Source organism: Corylus avellana, chromosome 2 (genome assembly GCF_965113065.1).
Source record: "Corylus avellana chromosome 2, dhCorAvel1.hap1.2, whole genome shotgun sequence".
Classification (NCBI taxonomy): domain Eukaryota; kingdom Viridiplantae; phylum Streptophyta; class Magnoliopsida; order Fagales; family Betulaceae; genus Corylus; species Corylus avellana.
Genome location: NC_142491.1, coordinates 44,009,746 through 44,031,815, shown reverse-complemented (window position 1 = coordinate 44,031,815; position 22,070 = coordinate 44,009,746). Strand labels below are relative to the sequence as shown.

General features: G+C 35.0%; 2 protein-coding genes across 5 annotated transcripts; one reads left to right on the top strand and one right to left on the bottom strand.

The window, feature by feature from the left end:
- Nucleotides 1-4: 4 nt before the first annotated feature.
- Nucleotides 5-1,800, bottom strand: BNS (bonsai). Of its 3 annotated transcripts, none has more exons than XM_088513609.1 (4): nucleotides 1,724-1,800; nucleotides 766-889; nucleotides 595-648; nucleotides 5-256 (listed from the first exon to the last, which is right to left on the bottom strand). In XM_088513609.1, exons 2-4 carry the CDS (start codon nucleotides 839-841, stop codon nucleotides 195-197), a joined length of 192 nt encoding a protein of 63 aa, XP_088369735.1. In that variant the 5' UTR covers nucleotides 842-889; nucleotides 1,724-1,800; the 3' UTR covers nucleotides 5-194. The 3 variants fall into 3 exon arrangements, with proteins under 3 accessions (XP_088369735.1, XP_088369733.1, XP_088369734.1); XM_088513607.1 differs by having other exon boundaries at nucleotides 1,679-1,777; XM_088513608.1 differs by having other exon boundaries at nucleotides 766-850; nucleotides 1,679-1,777.
- A 2,019-nt stretch (nucleotides 1,801-3,819) lies between these two features.
- Nucleotides 3,820-10,248, top strand: HSF3 (heat shock factor 3). Of its 2 annotated transcripts, XM_059575169.2 has the most exons (4): nucleotides 3,820-3,834; nucleotides 3,945-4,205; nucleotides 7,489-8,805; nucleotides 9,273-9,537. In XM_059575169.2, the coding sequence occupies exons 2-3, from the start codon at nucleotides 3,978-3,980 to the stop codon at nucleotides 8,761-8,763; spliced, it is 1,503 nt and encodes a 500-aa protein (XP_059431152.2). In that variant the 5' UTR covers nucleotides 3,820-3,834; nucleotides 3,945-3,977; the 3' UTR covers nucleotides 8,764-8,805; nucleotides 9,273-9,537. The 2 variants fall into 2 exon arrangements, with proteins under 2 accessions (XP_059431152.2, XP_059431160.2); XM_059575177.2 differs by lacking the exons at nucleotides 3,820-3,834; nucleotides 9,273-9,537 and adding an exon at nucleotides 9,786-10,248 and having other exon boundaries at nucleotides 3,927-4,205.
- Nucleotides 10,249-22,070: the final 11,822 nt, after the last annotated feature.

The window sequence follows — 22,070 nt, the reverse complement described above, 5'->3', positions numbered from 1 at the left end:
CTAATAACAAAATACTCTGTTCCCATATCAAAATGCCATATCATTTTTTACACAGCCACATTCACAAGTTTCTCATATAATAGGGCGCAGTGAACTTCAAATCCAATAGTTAATAATCCCAACAACTTGAACAAAATACATCACTTAGTTTCAGGTGAATACAAAGCGCTCCTGAAGCCCTAGAGCTCTATTGATTATTGAGTGCCTGATGCAAGATCATGCCAAACATCTCTGCCAACCTGTTGAGGCTCCTGATCTGGTCGATGTAGCAAATCCAAGAAAAGGTATTAGAAAGAAAATTACTGACTCGAACAAGTTTTATAAAAAAAATAAGTTTAATCGATGAAAGCAACATGCTAATCGACAACAAAGCCTTCATATTAAAGAATAGATTTTTCACTTTCACCAGCAAAACGCCAACATAATTTCTAGACATTTCTCAAAACCTTCACTTCCAAAACCATGGCTACTAGAAACATGACTAACTAGGCAAAGAACTAAAGCACATAAGATGGTCATTAAAAAAATATACACTTCTCCATTCAATATCACCTAAATAACGCGAGTTATAACCTAATCAATAAGCATACGTACTTGACTCCTCAGTCTCATCGGTCCGAACAACCATAACCGGTGGCAATGGAAGTTCTGCAACAATAAGCGAAAGTCAAATTAAACAAGTGGGCTACAAAGAAACAAGAGAGACAAATTTCTTCATGCATGTTTATGGGCATATCCCACTGGGAGGGGGAGCAAGAACAATACCATCATCAGGCAGGGTGTCTCTCATCCACTCTTCATCCACAATATCTATGAGTATCCCCAAGCTTATTTCTGCCATATTTGCTGACTAGCTTACAAAAAGCAGAACAGGCCAACAATTACCCTCCTGTGCCTCAACAAATCATAACTATTCAGATTTAAGCAAATCATGGAAACTCTACCACCCAGTAATTCATCAAATTACAAAGAAAAGCAGAAATTGAGTGTAGACCATCTTATTATTATTTGTAAATCCAGAAACTTCATCTTATACAACCAATACACAACCATCACAACAGGAACAAATTTAGGAGCAGATCTCATGTCTGCACTATAATTCAGAAAATGTAGTTGTGCAATGCAATCAAATTATTCCCAGTAGATTGTATGGAAAAATTCACACTATTACGATTAAAACTTCACAAGCAACGTTTTTTAGTATACAGTGTATCTATATATCCCTAAAAAAGCAATTAACTCCGACGAAAATTCACGCTAATGCAATCAAATTGTTATCAATCATATTGATTGTATGGAAAAATTCACACTATCACTATACAACTTCACAAGCTACATTTTTTCAGTATCCAAGAGATTTAAATATCCAGGAAAAAAGCAAGTAACTCCCACGAAAATTCACGCTAAATCTAATGCTCCGTTTGGTTTCCGAGAAAATGCAGGAAACTAAAACAAACAAAAAATCCAGAATCCCAGATTCCGTATCAACCGCCCAAAAAAAAACTCCACTCTCCTGCCTCTAATCCATCTACCAACCTCAGTTCAGTTGCATCCTCCAGCATGCAAACATCAATTTTCTTTTCCTTTCATTTCCCAAACTTTCGGAGCAACCAAACAGATATTCAAACCAAAAAAATGAAAATAAGAAAGAACGTAAGAAGACGGAAGAATAAACTACCTTCAAGAGAGACTGAGAGTGAGAGGGAATGAGACCAAATTTCACCTTCGTAGGCTTTGTGTCTGACACAGATTGAGAATTACAGAGAGCTCGGGGAGCTTATTGTGCCCTAATTTGGGCTGTTTTGGGCCGTAGATGATCATTTAACCCGTAGGCCCAACTTATATGACTTTTTGGGTTCTTTACAATTTTTGGATCGTAGTTTCTTACGATCCAACCGCTCGGCCCGCAGTTTTAAGAGAAATGTTATATATCATGTTAAATTGTTAATATCTTTAGATTCTTACAAATATTAAGGGTGATTTGGGAGTTTTTGTACGTTTTAACACTAGGGATATTTTGGACATTTTGACATAATTTAACAGAAAATTCTAATGAAAAAAGGTAATTGAAAAAATTGAAAGTTCGATATATTTAATTTAATTTAGATTTTTTGAACGTCGAGAGTACTTTCAAAATGTATAAAAGTTTAGGAGAAGTTTTATGAAGTTTCACTAATATTTCATTATGTTGATGTGTTAGAAAAAAGAAAAGAAAAAAATAGTAATGCTATGTAGTAACTTTCTATCGAATTTCATCCAAATGGAAAGTTTATTCATGTACAAAAAGTGGAGAAATACTATATGGAGTGTTTCCCGTCCACTTTTTGTACAGAAAATTCGGATAGAAAGTTGATACATAGCATTACTCAAAAAAAGAATGTCCAATAACTACTAGATCTTATCGGGTCAACACAGTAAGATATTGTTGTGATATATATAACACTACTCTAATTTTAATGACTTTTTAGAATATCCTAATAAAACCAAAACACCGAATATAAATGTTGGAAAATAATACATTCCAAGTCTTTGAGTAGAAAAAATGTTAAATCTAGAATTGGCGTATTACTTATTGTCATGTAAAATTGGAGGATATTTAAAATTAAAAAAAAATAGTGAAACCTCCTTGAATAAGAGGACAAGTATACCCTCGGTACAAGATAAATTTGGCTGTGTTTGGCGATGGAATGGAAAAGGGAATTAAACGGTACTGGATTTGATTGATATGAGAGAAAAAAGTAAGAATATTTTGTATAAAAAAAAAAAAAAAAAATTATTTTGTAATGATTTTTTTTATTTGAATAGTAATAAAAAAGTGATTGATGTAATGTGATTGATGTAATGTAATAAAAAAGTGATTGAAAAGTAAGAATGTTGAGGTTGATTTTGAGAAACTTTTTTTGAATTTTTAGGTCCAATCCGGTCCGACCCGGCCCTTTGCCAAACACAGCATTTGTTTCCCGTTTCAACAACTTGTGTCGAGTAAAGTCAAGTTGAGAGAAGCTTTTTGACTCCCAAAGTCATCGTATAAAACGAATTAGAAAAAAAAAAAAAAAAATGTCATCAAATAAAAAACCATTTTCACACATCAGCTACATGCTTACATGCATAACATATATACCTAAACATTATTTTTTTTTTTTATTTTTATTTTTATTTTTTGTAATTGGTTTGGATAAATAAATTTAATGCTATAAATAAAGTTGATTAATATAATATTTACAAGTGTCATTACCAATTTACCAAATATCAGGATTCTTTTAATGAGAAATGGAAATAAGTTAAAAATTTAAAATAACCTAATAATATATTTATTATATGATAACATATACACTATTAAGTTTATAAAATTTGATTTAAACCATGAAATAAACACTCATTTTCTTTGAATAAAAGGAATCATATTATCAACTGACATATCCTTGCAATTTGACATATTTGTTTTATCCCTTGCTCTCTTATTTGAATCAAATATATAAGAGACTCTTCTACTCGAACAAGGGAGTCCAACTCGAATAGGGCCATTTCATAACGATGTTATTAATGGAACAATTTATATCATAGAGATTTTCTAACGAGAGAGAGTTCTTATAGATTATTTATTTTAGAGGGTTTTAGACGACCTACTTCTTACTTAAATCAATAAATTTCACCAAAACTTTTTCATATTTACGGTCCTTATTGCTAGTAATCCCGACAACAAATCGAAAATTATGGGGCTCCTTAAGTTAGTAGAGAGGAGAGAAATGGAATCAAGATGGCTTCTAGGAAGAGACCATGACAAAGCAACTGAAAAGCCTTTGCTGTCGCAACTGGGAGAAACCCTTTCCCCAAGTAAATAATAATTAATGAATTAATCTAAAAAAAGTAATAAATATTAATTATATAGTGTAAATACACGCGGCAATTTTCTTCGATCACTCATTTCCTTCAAATACCTGCAGACCCCCAAAACATCGCTTGCAATTTCTAGGAGAATGGAAAATAGTAATGACGAGGAGTCGACGACGACGAATCCGTTGCCGCCGTTTCTGAGGAAGCTGTACGCGATGGTGGACGACCCGGCGACCGACTCGGTGGTGTCGTGGAGCGACGGCAACAACAGCTTCGTGGTCTGGAACGCGCACGAGTTCGCCGCCAAGCTTCTGCCAAAGCACTTCAAGCACAAGAACTTGTCCAGCTTCATCAGGCAATTGAACACTTACGTAGGTTTTCTTTATCTCCCTATGTTTTCCATTTTTTTTTTTGGGGGGTTCGTAGCTTTATGTGCTTTTGTGGGTTTTGTGGCTATGTTTTGTTTTGTTTATGGATTTCTGGGTATCTTTTTGTGCTTTTTTTTTTGGCAATATATTGGTATTAATTTGAGAACTTCGTTAGGATCAGGGGGCTTAAGCCTAAGTTAAAAATGTTTGAAAATGGTATGTTTTTGGGATGTTCTTGAAGCAATATCTGTCGTTTATGAAGTACTTGCTGAAATTATGGCACTTGTTTTTGTTTGTTATCCGTTAATCTACCAAGTTAATGTGGTTGGTGATGATAGCAACATGCTTAGAACGAGTGGTCGAATTTCATCGAGGCATGGTCATTACCATGGTGTTTTGTGGTTGTAAATTTTGCGTAGAATGTACTACTATTGACTTCTATTGCTCCTGAACTGATCAATTTAGTTTTTTCACTAATGCTCTTTCGTTAATTATGTGTGGAATTGTATACTTTCTTGGGAATTTTAACATCCTTACTGGATGAAGCAAGCACGGTATTTCTTGTCATTTATAGATATTGTATATGATTTCCTTATACTACATTATCTGATGTTGTATATTAATTAGGAGTTTCTGTTGCTATATTGACCATCATAATTACTTGGGCAACTGCTTAACTTTGGGGATATTCTTAACTTCAAATTTGAACCTAAGATATTTATTGAGGTGGGGACAATAATTTTCAGCTTAAGATGTATGGTGAGAATTTTGAACTTGAGATACCTACTGAGGTAAAAAACGAAAGATGTTTGGCGAGATTACTTTGTGGAGCCCCCAAAATGACATCCTAAAGAGTAAAGACTTGGGTAAAATTGATTTCATCTTTCTGAATGATTGCCAGAAAACCCTGACTTGTTCTCTCATCTTGTTGAGTCGTTGACAATGTTTAAATCATGGGGAGGTTATACTGCTTCATCTCTTATGGTGTGAATTTTGGAAGTCCTTTACTGGAGAGGGGAGGGGATTTGATTTATCTTTTTCTGGGTAAGGGAAGGAGCAGAAGGTTGCAGCTTCAATTGATGAAGCTTGTTTCACTGAAATTGGATTACTTAAATTCCAACTTATACATGAAAAAGTATCTTCTGGATTGTACAGAGAATGAGAAGGCTGATTTTGTTTTCTGGTGAGGAAATAAAAGCAATTATAAATGCAAAGGGGATATAGCTGATGTACAGAAGAGCCTAAGAGGTATGGACTGAGGTTTGGTGTTGTTATGTTGGCGTGCCATTCATGAAATAGTGGGGAGAGAGAGAATGGTGTCAGAGATTAGAAAATTTCAGGATGCCATGGGTCCATAGAAAACATCTAGATTTAAGCATATATGTATGCAATGGAACTGATACAGTGTGGTGGAATTTCTTAAACACAAAGTTGTCAAATTAATGGACTTAACTCTAAAGCACATGGAAGCCTGAACATTGTTGAATAAAGTAAGTTAATGGAAAATGAAATATGAAGAGGTGAAGTGGAAGGATGTCCAGCATAGTCTCTTAAGGTGCAAAATGTATGTTGATGCTACTTGGATCACTAAATTGGTACTACTATAACTGAAGAATGCAAGAATGTGGTGGATCCATTGGGGAAATTTTAAATTGGAGGAGGGGACCTTAAAGGCTAGCTTAATTGACTGTTGACCACGCTCATAAAGTGGAGGTTCTTTGACGTAGCGGAAGACTAAGGTAACTAATCAAAGAGCAGCGTCTTTGATTCTGCAAGGAGAAGCGTCTTCGTCTTCTACCCAAAAGATAAAACAAGCAAAAATAAAACTATGCAGAGTATTTGCGAGAATTCTCTGATTTGATAATAATTCAATGAGTTTTAGTTTTACATAATAAACTAGCCTATTTATAGAAGAGAAATACTTGTAGAGAAAGTAAACCTAATCCTAGTAGCAATAGTAAACATAATCCTAGTAACAATAGTAAACCTAATCCTAATAAGGGAAGGAAAAGAATTAAAGCAAATCTAACCCTATTAAGGAAAGGAAATAAAGTTCTAATAAAATAAAATCCTAATATAAAATTGACAATCAGCGGGAATCGTGGCAATCTTTCCTTTTGTACTTCCATTGTCTGAGAACGGGTAAAATTCTGATCAACGGCACTGCTCCAATATTATTTTTGATATTTTCTTTATTTTCGTTTTTATCGAAAATAAAGGTAAATGTCGTCCTACATCATTCTTCCTTCCCCCTCCCCTTGGAGCAAATTACTTATAAAAAAAATGAGGAGGATGGTAAGTATTCTTTGTCACAATGGATTGCATTGGATGAAAAAAAATGTGTGCATACGCGTTTAGAATTGAACTGGAAGAGGGAATGAAAAACCTTTTCCCGTTGAGAAATGCCTTTTAAGAAAGTGGATAAGAGGATTTGATATTAATTTTTCTTTTAAAAATAAAAATTGTTGGACATTATGGATTCTGATATTAGGAAGTTTGAAGGAAATGTGGAGGAAATTTAGGATCCTGAAACTGTTTGTCGAACGGTAGTCAACAACATTTCACTTCTAATCACCCCCACCATTTTTTACCACCCCCAACCCTCTTGGGATAGGTTTGTTAACAACTGAAACTTCAGAGCGCTAACGTCATAAATTATAACTCACAGAGCACATCTAATAGTTGGCAGTCAGAAGGGGGGGTGGATAGTGGTGGTTGGAGGCTCAAGCTCACTTAGTAAAATGCCTTCCTCTCTTAAGAAGAGCAATGCATTTTCCATCTTTTAAGGGGTTATTTTCTGCTGACCCAAATATTAATTTTCCCTTGATCATCAAACATTGAAGTGATGGAAAATATTTTCCAGAAGGTGATTTCTCGTGAAACAGATGGAGCTTTAGAATGCAATTCATTGTTTGATAGTTGTTTGTAATTGGTTGCGATTTAAATACTGGGTATGTTAAATTGTACTTACATTGGCTCTTAAAAGGGTGAAGGAAATTGGTCAAAATTAAATCAAAGTCAAATAAGGACTATGATGTGTGCCTTTTTTATTACCACCCCCCAAAAAAAATGATGGATGCCTGTGCTGGAGACATGTAGAAAAATTGACTGTATGTTATATTGTGAAAGCAAAATTCATTGAGTTCAAATCTTGTTGTCCAAATTGACATTATTATTATAAAAATGTAAACATTTGATTGAAATAATTGTTTTATCTTAGGTTTTTACTTTCATCTTTTTTTCTTTTTTTTTAATGATTATAATTGTTTTCATTTTGGTTAAGCAGGGTTTTAAGAAGGTTGACTCAGACCGTTATGAATTTGCTAATGTGAAGTTTCTAAGAGGTCAAACACACCTTTTGAAGAGTATCAGTAGGAGGAAACCAGTTCATGTACCTGGTCATCCACAACCACCTAAAGTGCAGAGCTCCTCGGTCGGGGCATGTGTTGAGGTAGGGAAGTTTGGGCTCGAGCAAGAGGTTGAAAGACTTGAAAGGGACAAGAATGTTCTCATGCAGGAACTTGTTAGGTTGAGACAGCACCAGCAAGCAACTGATCACCAGTTGCAGAATGTGGGGCAACGTGTACAGGTAATGGAGCAGAGACAGCAACAAATGATGTCTTTCCTTGCGAAGGCTATGCAGAGTCCAGGCCTGCTTGCCCAGTTTGTACAGCAGCAGAATGAAAACAATAGGAACATTACCGGAGCAAATAAAAAAAGGAGACTCCCCGGGCAGGAAGAAGGTTCAGCTGGTGAGTGTTGCACAAATGCTTCAGATGGACGGATTATTAAGTACCAGCCTGCAATGAATGAGGCAGCTAAAGCATTGCTGCGGCAGATCTTGAAAATGAATGCATCTCCTAGGATGGATCCGTTGATGAACAACCCTGATGCGTTCCTGATTGGTGATGCTCCTTCTACCAATGCATTCAACAGCGGAAATTCCTCGAGTCGAGTTTCGGGAGTGACCCTTTCCGAGGTCCCACCTATTTCTGGGCAGTCATATATGCCTGCAGAATCGCAATTTTCTGTCAGCTGTCCATCTACTGCCATTTCTGAGATTCAATCTTCCTCTTATCTGGTGCCTGATCACACTATAGCAGCTCAGTTCCTAAAAGTAAATAAGCATAATTCTCAAGAAGAGACTATTTTGCCTGACTTCACTGAAATGCAAGGAATCATACCAGAAAACAGTGCAGAATTCCCGGACATGAACCTTGTGGGGTCTGAGACTGAGAACCGAAGTCCTGTGGATCCGATGTCTGTTGTTTTGGATGAGACGAGGCCCATAGAAAGTGATGCTATCTCTCCAGAAAGTAATGTGGAAGCCTGGCTTGAAGACATCACTTCACTTCCAGGCATTAATGATATTTTTTGGGAACAATTCCTTACAGCAAGCCCGCTGACGGGGGATACAGATGAAATTCATTCGAGTTCACTAGAGGGAGTGACTGAGGATCATGAACAGATAGGAAAGAAGAATGGTTGGGACAAGATTCATCAAATGGATCATCTTACTGAACAGATGGGGCTTCTTGCATCGGAGAGCAGAATGGGGTGACCTTCTTACCAATTGTACATGGATGTTTCTTGGCATGGAAAGGTAAAATTTTAAGCCACCGCTTATCATAAGAAGCATGTTGATTGTCACCAACTCCTTTTCCCAGCTATACAAAAATTAGCTAATTCATACAGTTATTCTCCCTGATCAGCCATTTTCTTGTTCCTTTTCTTTCCTTCATGGTGAGGAGACTCTATTTATATGGGAATTATGTATATTTGACCAGCTTTTCAAATGATGTAGTGACCGTTTCTTATATAGCACAAAATGAAGCATTTAACATATCAAGTATAGCATATCCCCCTCAGTCTGTTCTAAACGCATAAAGAATGATTAATGTTTGTATTTTACTTTTACTCTTGAGTTGCTCTGGTTCTTCTCACGCTTGTGACTGGTTTAAATTTTTTTCTGTGTTTTGAACTGAGCTTCAAAAATTTGTTGAGGTTTAATTAGTCAAGCATACTGCCTTCCAGTTTCCAATTTTGTATGTTTCTATGACTCTTGCGCAGGTTGATGTCCTGTGCTGTTGGGCAGACAAAGCTTTTCTTCAAAGACAGATGGCCAGTTATGAATTTAGTTTAAGAAACTTGTTTCAGATATGATATCAAGTTTAATAAACTTTATACTCTTACATCTGTATTTCATAAGTCTGTGTGCATGGTTACCTGAAAACACTTTCTGGGCATAATACAGTCGAAGTTTAGATAACCATTTTCCAGTCAAAATCACAGGTATTGGTGTATTAGTAATATGACTGAAGGGTTCTATCTTCAATCCTTTTCGTATGCAACATTTTTGCCATCTGGAGAGGGGTAAAAATTTAGGTGACAGGATTATACCTCTGTTTGCCTTTGTAGGAAATCGTTTTGCTATTTCTACTTAGGTGGTTCCTTTTATATACTTCTTGTGTACTTAGGGGCGCCTTACTCTTTCAATGAGATTGGTTTATTACTTACATATTAAAAAAGAAAAGAAAAGGGAAATATGTGTTCCTGATGAACTTTTATTCTAGGGTTCTGCAGATTTGCATTGCGGCTTGTTTTTTTACTGTCGTGGCAAGGAATTTTGACTAGGATGGCTAGAATCTGCAGAGATCTTACTGCGATGGAATTATATCAAAATGCTTGTTGATTGAAGCATGCATCACAGTACTCTGTATAGGCCGAGAGTTTCAGCTGTTATAGTCTTGAAACCTTGGAATTGTGGCTTAGTTATTCTTATTTATGTCATTAAATTGTGAGCACAGATGGTAAGGGATAGAGATAAAGGGGAAAGAGGACATGTAAAAGCAAGCAATTGTTGTGGTTTAGGGTTTTAAAGCTATGCAAAGCACTGAAAAATGTCTTAAAAATTCAAAATGTTCAATTTCAGCTGCTAGTGGAAAAATGTCTTAAACTACAAGGGGAGTGCTGGAATTCTGCATATATTGTTTACTTCTATATGCGTTGAGGCATCGATAATTTGTTTATAAAGCTTGTTCCCAGAACTGGTCATGAATTGCTGAACAGTGTAGCATTGGCATCCCAGAAGATTGCATTTGGTAGAATGATTTTCATAGTTTGAAATTAAAATCACAATATGTCAAAAGAAATTAGATAATATTGAATCAACCATTTTAGTATGGTCAATTTTTTTCTAAACTGAGTTGGATTTTTCTTTCCCAGTCTGTTGAACTAACATTTGCATTTAGAACACTCAATTGTTACATATATTTTTAGAGCACGTGATTCTTTAAAAATTTCATATTTTAAAGATAAATGTTAATTTAATAGATAGGCCGACTTTGAGAATATTTTTTTTCAAACCCAATTTAAAAGAAATTTTATCTTTTTACTGTGGATCTGCCTAGTTATACCAAGGGAGGACACGATTGTAGATCATTTTCCTGTTTTGTTTTCCCCACTTTTTGTTCATGTTGAATGTCATTATATATAATCCCAATGCGTATGAACAGAATAAAAACAATGATAAAACCCAGGTGAATTTTCTGAACCTACACGAGATCCCACGAACAATAAATTCCGAAGTTATTATACGCACAGATGAATTTTTTTTGACGTAACTTTTATTTATTTATTTTTTATTTTTGCTTTGTGCTTATTTGTGTAGGCCCTTCTTTCTTTTAGGCCCCCCTATTATATTATTATTTGAGGCCCAATTCTTGACAGAATATCTCACCTCCCTGACTTAGATATTGGATTTGGAGGTGTTGAATATATATGAGAGCTATAGCTCGATCTGATTTCAGGCATTCCTTGCTGTGAATTTGGTTGCTTAAATTTCTGGATCATCAGAGGGTGTCAATTTTAAAAATAATAATAGTTAGAAAAGCTAATAAGTATGAGAAATAATAATTTATGAGATAAATGCAAATGATATGTAATGGGAGAGTAAACATATAGGGAGAAGTACATATACCCATCTCAAACTACCATCTAATTGACAATGTCCTCTCAAACTTTTAATTGTGATAATGTCCTCTCCAAATTACAAAACATTGTCAATGTTCCTCTAATGACGAAACTACCATTAGTAAAATAAAAACAAAAATACTAAAACTTCTATAAAAAACCTAAGACTACCAGCAAAAAAAAAAAAAATCAAGGGTTGGCCAAATTTAAATTTAACATGTTCAATACACTTTAAAAAAATGGGTAACTTCACTGAAAACCCTTGAGCTTCCACCCGATTTGACAAACTCCCCATAAACTTCAAAATCTCTCAATTTAGTGTCCTGAACTTTCAATTGCAATCAATTTGAACCCTTCCGTCAATTTTAGCCGTTAGAAATACCAAAAAAGACCAAAATATCCTTGATTTTCATTTTTTAAAAAAAATAAAAAAAGGTTTTGGAATTAAGGGTAAAGTTGGAATTTTATACAAAAGTCAGGGGTATAAACGTTATGTAACGTTTAAAATCTGATGGAAGGTCCACATTGAGAGCAATTGAAAGTTCAGATAACCAAATTGAGAGATTTTAAAGTTTAGGGGGGTTCAGGGGTCTTCACTGAAGTTACTCCTAAAAAAAAAGTTCATGTTGAATAATGTACTGATGTATAACATTTAATATATCTTTTCGTTAAGAGAAGTATGATAGATTTTTTCACATGAAAAGTAAGATGAGGAGGAATGATAGAGTTTTGAGGAGGAATGCATCAAGTGGCTATTTTGTAATGCTGCCATCTCTCTATTTTTAGTTAAACTGTTCGTTTTAGTTAAATTGTGCGTTTCATTTAACTTGACTGCACTGTACGTGAGACATGGGAGACAAATTTTATTTTTAATTTTTTGCTTAAAATAACGTGAAAACCTGCACATGCATGGAATTAATTTTTTTTTAAAAAAGTTTGCTTAAAAAGACAGAATATATAAAGGTTGAGGAATATTTGCCCACGTGATGCGTGAACCATTATTACTGCGTGTTAATTTTTAAATGCTCTCCAACAAACCATAATTAAAAAAACAAAGATGTGCCCCGTGATGATGTGTGAACCATTAGCTAGTAAAAAAAGAAAAGAAAGACTGTGGAAGATGTGCTCATGCTGCTTTAATTCGGTTTGTGCCAAAAACAATTGATTTTTAAATTTTTGCTTACAAATACGTGGAAGGCGTAAGAATTTGGGAGAATATTTAACATATAAACATTAAACAAAAATATTAATCTCTGGGCATTGTTGTTTAAGTACTTTAATTAAGTAATCTAGAAATCCAAACTTGAACATTTGTTGAATTTACAATTTTAAACTCTTAATTTGTAATTATAGAACCAATCTTATAACCCTCGTAATATGTTGGAAAGTGGTAGATAAGAGTTTTTAGCTTATATGTTTCTCACGTTCATAGTTGTGACGGATGGAAAATCACATGCTTATTTTTATATAGGCCAAGATCCCTATTCATTTATCTTGCGTTGCTTCCTTCCATCAAGGGAGACAACATTTGGTGAAAAATAAAACACATTTTCACCTTTAGTAGTTAAATGTACATTAATTACCCAAGAGTTTTAGTTTAATAAAAACTCCATTAATATTATATGCTATATACATATATATATGTGACATGTGTGACACACCTTATAAGATTTATTCTAACACTCTCTCACTTGGCACACATGACACATCTTTAAAATCATTTGGGTAACTAATATTGAATATGGCCATAATTAAAAACTACTCAAGCTTTAGTTTTATTTAGAGAGATACAATATACGAATCATGGCAATTATGTTATTATATTAACATTTCCTTCCACGAATTACAATGTATTAGTCTTTCTTAATAAAATCTTTATATGGTATAATTCTTTATGAATCTTTATAGTGGATTATTGATGTTTAGTTAATGGATTATCAAGTAAAACGACCCAAAAAAAATCAAAAATAAATATGGGGTGGAAAAAAACAATTTTGGAAAAACTATGGCACGTCACTACATTGGTGACGTGTCAAGATATACACGTCACCAAAATGGGTGACGTGCCAATCGTCCAACGTCATCTAAGTCGATGATGTGCCAAGCTTGACACATTACCCATTTTGGTGACGTGCCAAATGTGATACGTCATCGACTTTGATGACGTATCAATCTTGACACGTCATCAAAGTCGATGATGTGTCACATTTGAAATGTCACCCATTTGGTGACCTGCCAAAATGACAAACGTCACCCTTGTAGATGATGACGTGTGTAATTTCAAACGTCACTAATTGGTGACATGTGCCAAATTGACAGGTCACTAAATCCAATTCTGGACCGGAGAGTTAATGTCCCGTGACCCATGTCACAAATAACACGTACGTCACCAAACCGAAGTCACTAAATACTGATTTTTTTAAAGTGATTTCAGATTTTATGTTTATGTATAAGCAACCTCCTGAAGAAGAGCAGGATGTCAATATTGGAGATTAGATGGTTACTCGAAAGCTGGTACCTATCCTATTAATCCTAAAGGGGTAGCTTTCCAAACATGGGGATGTTGGTGCCGAGTCCAAGTTAAGTCCAAGAGTGAAACTTTACTTCTTCCACTTGTCTAAAGTTTGGTCACCGTCCATCTCTTTTAAAACAGTTTGCTGTTATATATTATAATAAAAGCAGGTAAGCCAGATCGATTCTTGAAAGTATCCCTGGCCGGCTACCTATGATTGGTTGGTTGAGTAGATTTATGGATCATCGTAGGGTGTCTATTAAAAAGAAAAGAATAGTTGAAAGGAGGATAAGTATTGGAAATAATAATTTAGGAGATAAATGCAAATGAGATGTAACAAACAGGGGAGTAAACATATATTTTCCCCCCTAATCATTTTCCGCAGGGGCCAATGGTCTCGTCCTTGTGGAGTCATCATCACTTGTCCGTTTCTCCCTCTCTCATCTATAATCGAGAGAGCTTGAAATGGAGTTTGTTGAAAATATATATAAATTATTTTAATTCTCTAATTCTTCACTCTGTGATTATATATAATAATTGTAAGAAAAATGTTGAAGAGGCACTTCTTAATATAATTAGATCACTCTACTCTCTATTATTTATTTTTCGTGATTTGGGTGAAAACCTAGAGAAAGACAGAGATGGAGATTGAGCATTTCAGTCACGAGCATATGTTATCGCTGAGTGAAAAGAAGAGAGAAGAGGAGGTTGAATGCGTCGCATGCCAAGAAGACTGCGATGAAGGTCTGATCTACAGTTGCAGGACATATTTCTGTAGGTTCAACCTGCACGAATCATGTGCAAAGCTACCGCAGGAGTTGCACAACCCCCTCCTTCACCCACACCCTCTTTCCCTAGTGCGACCAAAACACGGCCGGTTTAGCTGTGATGCTTGTGGGTACTTTCGCTCGGGCTTCAGCTTCCGCTGCGACAAGTGCGACGTCGACCTTGATGTTAAGTGCGCTTTTATATGGCCAGCGGTAGAAGGGGAGGAGGCAGTTGTTGTTGGTACACATTTTAGCCACCGCCAGCATCCATTGGTAGCCTTGAAGAACATAACTGCCGGTCGCTTTACCTGCGAGTTATGTAAAACAAACCGCTCGGACCCGATGATCTATGGTTGCCTCCCATGTGGCTTCTTTCTCCATCCATCGTGTTTTAAGTTGCCGAAAGAGGTTTTCCATCCATTTCATCCATACCACCCTCTCACCCTAAAACGCATCAAGAAGCATGATCGTGATTATAGATACCACCATGTCACCGTACAACGCATCAAGGATGATGATGATGAAGATGATGAAGATGATGATGATGTTGATGTTACTAGTGTTAAATGCAATGCCTGTCGCGAGGATATGGCCATGGCCAACCACTTCGCCTACTTTTCTGAGTACTGTAACAATACGACTTTCTTTTGCTTGGGCGCAGAATGCGCTAGTGTGATAATGCCTGCCATAACATACGAAGGCCACGATCACCTTCTACAATTCAGGGACAATATAGTTGATGAACTGATCAAGTGCAGCGCTTGCAATTCCACTATTAGTGAATCATACGCTTTCAGATGTCTAGATCTGGCATGTGATTTCAATCTCCATCTTACGTGTGGTCCATTACCATCTACCATTCAACACCAATCCCACATTGATCCCCTTATCCTTACAATTTGTCCCATTGAAGATGAAAAGGATTGCGAGCCTGACGAATTCTATTGTGATGCTTGTGAGGAACAAAGAGTAGACCGATTATTGCCCATTTATTATTGCAAGGAGTGTCATTTTGTCGCCGAAATTTCTTGCGTCATCTCAGAGGTGCTTAAGCAAACTCATATATCAAATCTTAGATTTCAAAGTTAAAATAATAACTTAAAGGGAAATAATTAAATACAGGTTTGTGCCATTTAAGTTCATCTCATCCAAGTTTGGTTTAATAATTTGGTACCACTATGATTTCCTCTTACAAACATTTTACAATCGGTTCATGTTCGCGCGTGACTCAAATCTTTGGTTGGTTCTCAGGTATTATCATCGCTAAAGGGAGAACGTGGAGATGTGGAGCTGAGGAATCCTTTTGGACAGTTTGGAAATCTGATTCGCGAGAAACAAGAACAACTCGTGATCAACCCGGCTTTAACCTTGTCTGATATTTTTAATTCTTTGAGTGAAGCGGAGAAAAAGGAATTGAGTAATGCTTTTCTTAGTGCTAGGTCTCTTCCACAGGCTACGAGTTGGAAATGGGAAACAATTACTTCAATAGATTGGGAATACAGAGAAGTTCCTTTCAAGGGTGACGAGGCATACACACAATTCATGAAATTTGCTGATATTGGCTTAGAGATTCCAATAGAATTTCGAGATACAAAGGAAGATGTTCAGATTTCGAATTTCAAGTTTTGCTATACGCTGCTTCCAAAAGAAGAGGTTGTCGATATTGAGGATTACAAGATTACTCGAAAGTTGGCCCCTATCTTGAAGGGCTTGCTTTCCAAATACGGGGATGTTAGTGCTCAGTCCAACTTAAGTCCAAAGGTGAAACTTTATTTCTTCCTCATGTTATGTGACTGCATTTATAGCATGATACATACCAAAGTTGTGGATATCACCAAAAAAGATCTTCTCAACTGGTGGGCAAGCTTGGAAACCTCAAAGTTAGCGGGATTTAGAATTCAATTTGCCTTTGATCATTTGAAGAGAGTTGCACTTGCTCATTTTGGTCTTTATGGTAAAAATCAAGGAAGCAAGGCTCTTGCTCAACTTGATAGAGATATCGAGGCACTAAAAGAGAAACGCAAGTTCATAACATCTATAAAATCCAGCTTAATCGAGGAATGCTTGAGAGAGGTTTCGATATTGCAGGGAGGGAAAGCAGGTCTTGGATTACTATAAGTGTTTTTGGTTAATTATATCCTCTCTCTTCATTCTCAGAACAGGCCGGTGATAAATCATGCTTTTATTGTCCTCTTATTCAAATATAGTTTTCATTAGTTTGTTTTATCACGTCCATGTGTCGTTTCAGGCACAACTCTTCTCAAAGTTCATTTATCTTAACTTTTAGAATTTACACGTAGCAGTTTACAGTATACGATATTCTCATACCAACTTTCATGAGGTTCATATAAGTTATTATATATTCATCTTGCAATTGATTGCTTGTTTCTACTCAATACATCTACATAATTATTATGTACATATGTTGACATGTCCAACCCCTCGTTAGGAACTGTTTTAGGGCTCGAGAGACCTATTCTTAAAATGGGCAGGATCCTCTCCATTTCGTTAGCCATTTTATTTTATTTTTTTGAATTTAATGTCATTTAAAAATTTTAAATGATATGTGACTTTATGTACACTATTAGATACCACAAAATAAAATATTGACTATAAAATTGTTTATTTCCATTTTGGATCCTATCCATTCTTTTTCACAAAGGCATATTTTACAATAGATGCATTTTTAAATGAGTTTCACAAATTTATGTGAAAATTGCATGCTCTAAAGACATCAGTTTCATAGATTACATTAATTTTTTTTTTCCTTTAACTTAATTTAGAAGAAAACTTTGTTTGTCACTTATTTACTTGAAACATATGCTTCATATTAGCTTAAAAATATATGAATAATGCTACATCTACAACTCTTTTACAATTCTTACAACTACACCCATTGGTTGATATAGCAAAAACAAATTTGTTCGGCTTAGGGCTGGTTACCTCGTAAAAAGACCTGAACTTTGGAGTATTAATTCTGCTGTACCCTGCAATTACTGGGGAGTTATTCACTATCATGCACGCGAATATGTTTGGGAGAAAAATTGAATTTATTGTTTGTTAAAAAGTAGTGACGGTTAAAATAATGTAGAATACGAGAGCCAATGTTTTAGAAATTAAGTTAGAGACCTCCAAAATTTAAAATCATTATAAATGTCTAACACTGGTTGTAAATTATGAACTCTTTACTCTTTCATCATTTATATAGTTTCAAAATTACTTGTACCTATTTTATGTCTTTTGATGTTTGTTATATACATCTTTCAAAATTAATTAATGTTCTGCTGAAATGAGGGATAAGATAATAATGGTATGGCAATGACATCAGAAAAAGACATAAATGCAATACAAGAAACAGGGGAGTCCAATTTTTGAACTCATTCTATAAATTTCTGCATATTTTGTTTTAAAAGCTTGTTCCTAGAACTGGTCTTGAATTGCTGAACAGTACTGTAGCATTGCAAAGAAATTAGATAATATTGAACAAACAATTTTAGTACGTTGGGACAATTTTTCTCTAAGTTGAGTTGGATTCTTCCTTCCCAATCTATTGAACTAACATTTGCATTTAGAACATGCAATTATCACATATATTTTTGAGTTGAAGGATTTTTTTCTTTTTTTTTTTTCCAACTAAATTTGAAAGAAATTTTTATCATTTTTAGTGTGGATCTGCCTAGTTTTATAGTAGGGGGACACGATTATCGAACCTTTTCCTGTTTTGTTTTCCCCACTCGTCCGTTTCTTCCTTTCTCATCTATAATTGAGAGAGAGATCCAGAGAAGGTGCACGCATGTGGACTAAAAACAGCAGAAAAAGGTGTGGGAACCAACCCTGCACAGCTTCTGCTCTATCTTTATCTTTTTGATAAATCATTTTTCAGTACTGACATAATAATTATAATTGTAAGAAAAATGTTGAAGAGGCACCTCATATTAGATCACTCTTTATTTCTTTTTGGCGAGTGATTTTGTGTTAAAACCTAGAGAAAGACGAGAGAGATGAAGATTTTGTACACACTTCATGTAGTAACTCGAACATGATGAGCCAGATGAGGATTGGAGTTGCAACTTTTCTTATGATTGGGATCTTTTTTCTATTAAGAATGTTGGGGATTACATGACTACTCGGAGGCTAATCCCTATCTTAAACCACTTGCTTTCTAACCACGGGGATATTGATGCCGAATCCACATCAAGTCCTAAGTTGAGATCATTTTACTTTTGCATGTTATGTGAGTGTATTTATCGTATGAGAAACACCAAAGTTGTGGGTATCACAATTGATATACTTTTCGGTTGGTGGAAATGCTTGAAAATCTTGCAATTTGCTGGATTTAAAATTGAGTTTGTCTTTGATCGTTTGAAGAGAGTTACACATGCTCATTTTGGTCTTTATGTTGAAAGGCAAGTAGACAATGCTGTCAATCAAATTGAGAAATGTACAAGAATACTCGAGCACATTTCAATCTCCATCATACGTGTGGTCCATTACCATATACCATTAAACACAAATCCCACATACATCCCCTCATTCTTGCCAATTCTCCTGCTCAACATGAAGATGATCGAGACACACAATGAATTCTATTGCGATGCTTGCGAGGAAGAAAGGCCGGATCCACTATTACGCATTTATCGGTGCATACAATGTCACTTTGCTGTATTATATTAAATGCGTCATCTCTGAGGTAATTATAAGCTGATGCACGTGGAATTTTATATTAATTTCAAGATTTTTTATTTTATTTTATTATTTCAAGATTTAAAAGTTAAAAAAATAAAATAAATAATAATAACCTTCTAGGATCTTTACTCTTTGAAAATATGACTGGATTCCTTTTAATCTATGCAATATATATGCCCAATAATATGGAATACACATGCTTTGTAATTCACACACACACACACACACATATATATATATATATATATAGAGGAGTCATATAATTCTTTCATGAGTAATGCTAGAAGTAGAAGTTCTTTTCATGTTTATCTTGTGTTCTTTCAAAATTGACATAATTTTTAAAATTATCATTTGATCAAAATTTAATAATAATTTATTATAGATGTAATAGTAATTTTAAAGTCACGTCAATTTGAGAGTAACACAAGAGAAACACAGTAGGACTTCTAGCATTACTCAGGAAAAAATTGTATGATTCATATATATCATGAGTAGCACTTTAATTAATTTTATTTTTTAATGCAAATACTAGTAATTGTGTAATTTGACGTCATGTGGGCTTGGTTCAATACTTTTATATATCAAGATTTTCATTTTACAATTAGTTCATGCTCTTAATTCAAAGTCTATGGTTGATTTGTAGGTAATATCATCGCTAAATGGAGAATATGGAGATGTAGAGTTGATAAATCCTCTAAGACAGTTTGGTAAGGTTATTACCAAAGACGCGGCAAAAGAGATGGTGCAAACGGAAGATAAAAACCAACTCGAGCCAACTTTAACCTGTAAAGATGTTTTAAAAACTTTGAGAGAAGCCGATAGGGAAGTGGTTCTTTTAGAGGATAGAATAAAGGAAATAACTACTGCTAGATGGACAGAGCCAAAGGACCTTGAGGAAATTATAATGTTTTGTGACAAGGCTTGTACAGATTTCTTGGAGTTTGTCGGACATGATGGGCATCAGACTTATAAGGAAAATTGGGATCTTTTTCCTATTAAGAAAGAAGAGGTTGTGAATGTTGGGGATTACATGACTACTCGGAGGTTAGCCCCTATCTTAAACTGCCTGCTTTCTAACCATGGGGATATTGGTGCCGAATCCACATTAAGTCCTAACTTGAGATCACTCTACTTTTGCATGTTATGCGAGTGCATAGATTGTATGAGAAACGCCAAGGTTGTGGATATCACAATTGGTATACTTCTCAATTGGTTGAGATGCTTGAAAATCGTGCAATTTGCAGGATTTAAAATTGAGTTTGCCTTTGATAGATTGAAGAGAGTAACACATGCTCATTTGGGTCTTTATGTTGAAAAGCAAGTTGACGACAATGCTGTTGATCAAATTGAGAAATGTACAAGAAAACTCGAGTACATAAAATCTGCAAAATCCAACTTCATCGAGGAATGCTTGAGAGAGGCTTCGGCACTGAAAAAAGAAAAAGCAGTTCCATGTAGGCTACTATAGATGTCAACAGTGTTAAAACGTTTATTTTTATCAGAGCCTTCGTTCATCTGCTCAGGTGAAGAGCAATTTGTTTCCCTACTTTTTCTTTTATGGATTTTACTCGGCAGTTTTAGAATTTCCCTCGAGTGAATTATCATGCCAGAGATAATTCCTCACACTCTGGATTTGGTGATTTTAGTCTTGTTTCTTTGTTGCATTGTTGCTGAATTTCTGTTAGCTTTCTTCTTAAATAGTGCAGATTTTGCTGCTGCATTTCTTGAGAGTCCATGATAAGTCCCCAATAGTTCAAGTAAAAATAATATGATTAAAACTTGTTAATTTGCTATCAGCATTTTGAGTATCTGTTTGCCTGCAAAGTTAAATTTCATTTCCTTCTACAATGAAGATGAGATCAATTTTTTTTTATTATTACAATGTTCAAGACCGAGTTAATGATTTCGCTGTTGTTGAGACAAAAAAAACATGACGAGAGTTTGGATAAACAATGAAAATGTAAAAACAATCATTTACACACACAAGAGAAGGAGATGGAAGAAATTCCAACTTTTATTAGTAATAACAGGGTAATCATTTACTTTGCATGATTTCCAATAAATAGCCTTGCAAAGAGGATACAAGCTCCAAATAATTGGTCTTCTGTATAGTATTGAGAAGGTGTCAACTACCTTATATGCTGTGTAATTAGACTTTGATAAGCGAGCGGCTAAGGAACACCACTAGGACTAGGAGGCCATGCCTGAAAATTGAATTCGAATTAAGACAACTGATTTGTTGTTCAATTTACAAGGACTATGATGATAATAATCACAACGATTCCATAGATCAACAACAGAAAACACGCCTGCAAACAGGTAATGAGAAATTAATATTCAGGAGCAAATTTATTTAAGCAACTTCACTGATCTTGTCAACTAGTGATATTACAATTACTGGAAATATTAAAAGTAAATGTCTAAGAAGAACAACAATTAGCTAAAATTTAATGTGATAATGATACCAAATATATAGTCATTGTTAAACGACATGTCCTAGGCCAGATCTCAAGGCCACCATCTTGGCCCAAAGACAACATGAATGGAAACAGGTAGATCTGTACAGGCTGTCTAATAATTAGACAATGATCAAACAAATTTCAAAAAAGAAGAAAATTAAGGTCATAAGCAACATGATTAACAGTTAGATAAGAGCATTCCTGTTAATTACCATCATAAAGGTGTATTCAATACAACAGGAGAGTATATACCCCCACTTTTACAAGAGCCCAGGGGTTATTTTCTGCTGACCCAAATATTAATTTTCTTGATCATCAAACATTGAAGTTATGAAAAATATTTTCCAGAAGGTGATTAATTTCCTGTGAAACAAAAGGAGCTTTAGAATGCAATTCTTTGTTTGATAGTTGTTTGTAATTGGTTGCAATTTAAATACTGGGTATGTTAAATTGTACTTACGTTGGCTCTTAA

Excerpts from the sequence above, each read along its gene's own strand:
- BNS (XM_088513609.1), bottom strand. The coding sequence starts at position 841 with ATGGCAGAAATAAGCTTGGGGATACTCATAGATATTGTGGATGAAGAG. Across the intron at positions 649-765 it reads AGACACCCTGCCTGATGATG|AACTTCCATTGCCACCGGTT; the intron begins GTATTGTTCTTG and ends TTATTGTTGCAG. Across the intron at positions 257-594 it reads CGATGAGACTGAGGAGTCAA|ATCAGGAGCCTCAACAGGTT; the intron begins GTACGTATGCTT and ends TACATCGACCAG.
- HSF3 (XM_059575177.2), top strand. The coding sequence starts at position 3,978 with ATGGAAAATAGTAATGACGAGGAGTCGACGACGACGAATCCGTTGCCG. Across the intron at positions 4,206-7,488 it reads TCAGGCAATTGAACACTTAC|GGTTTTAAGAAGGTTGACTC; the intron begins GTAGGTTTTCTT and ends TTGGTTAAGCAG.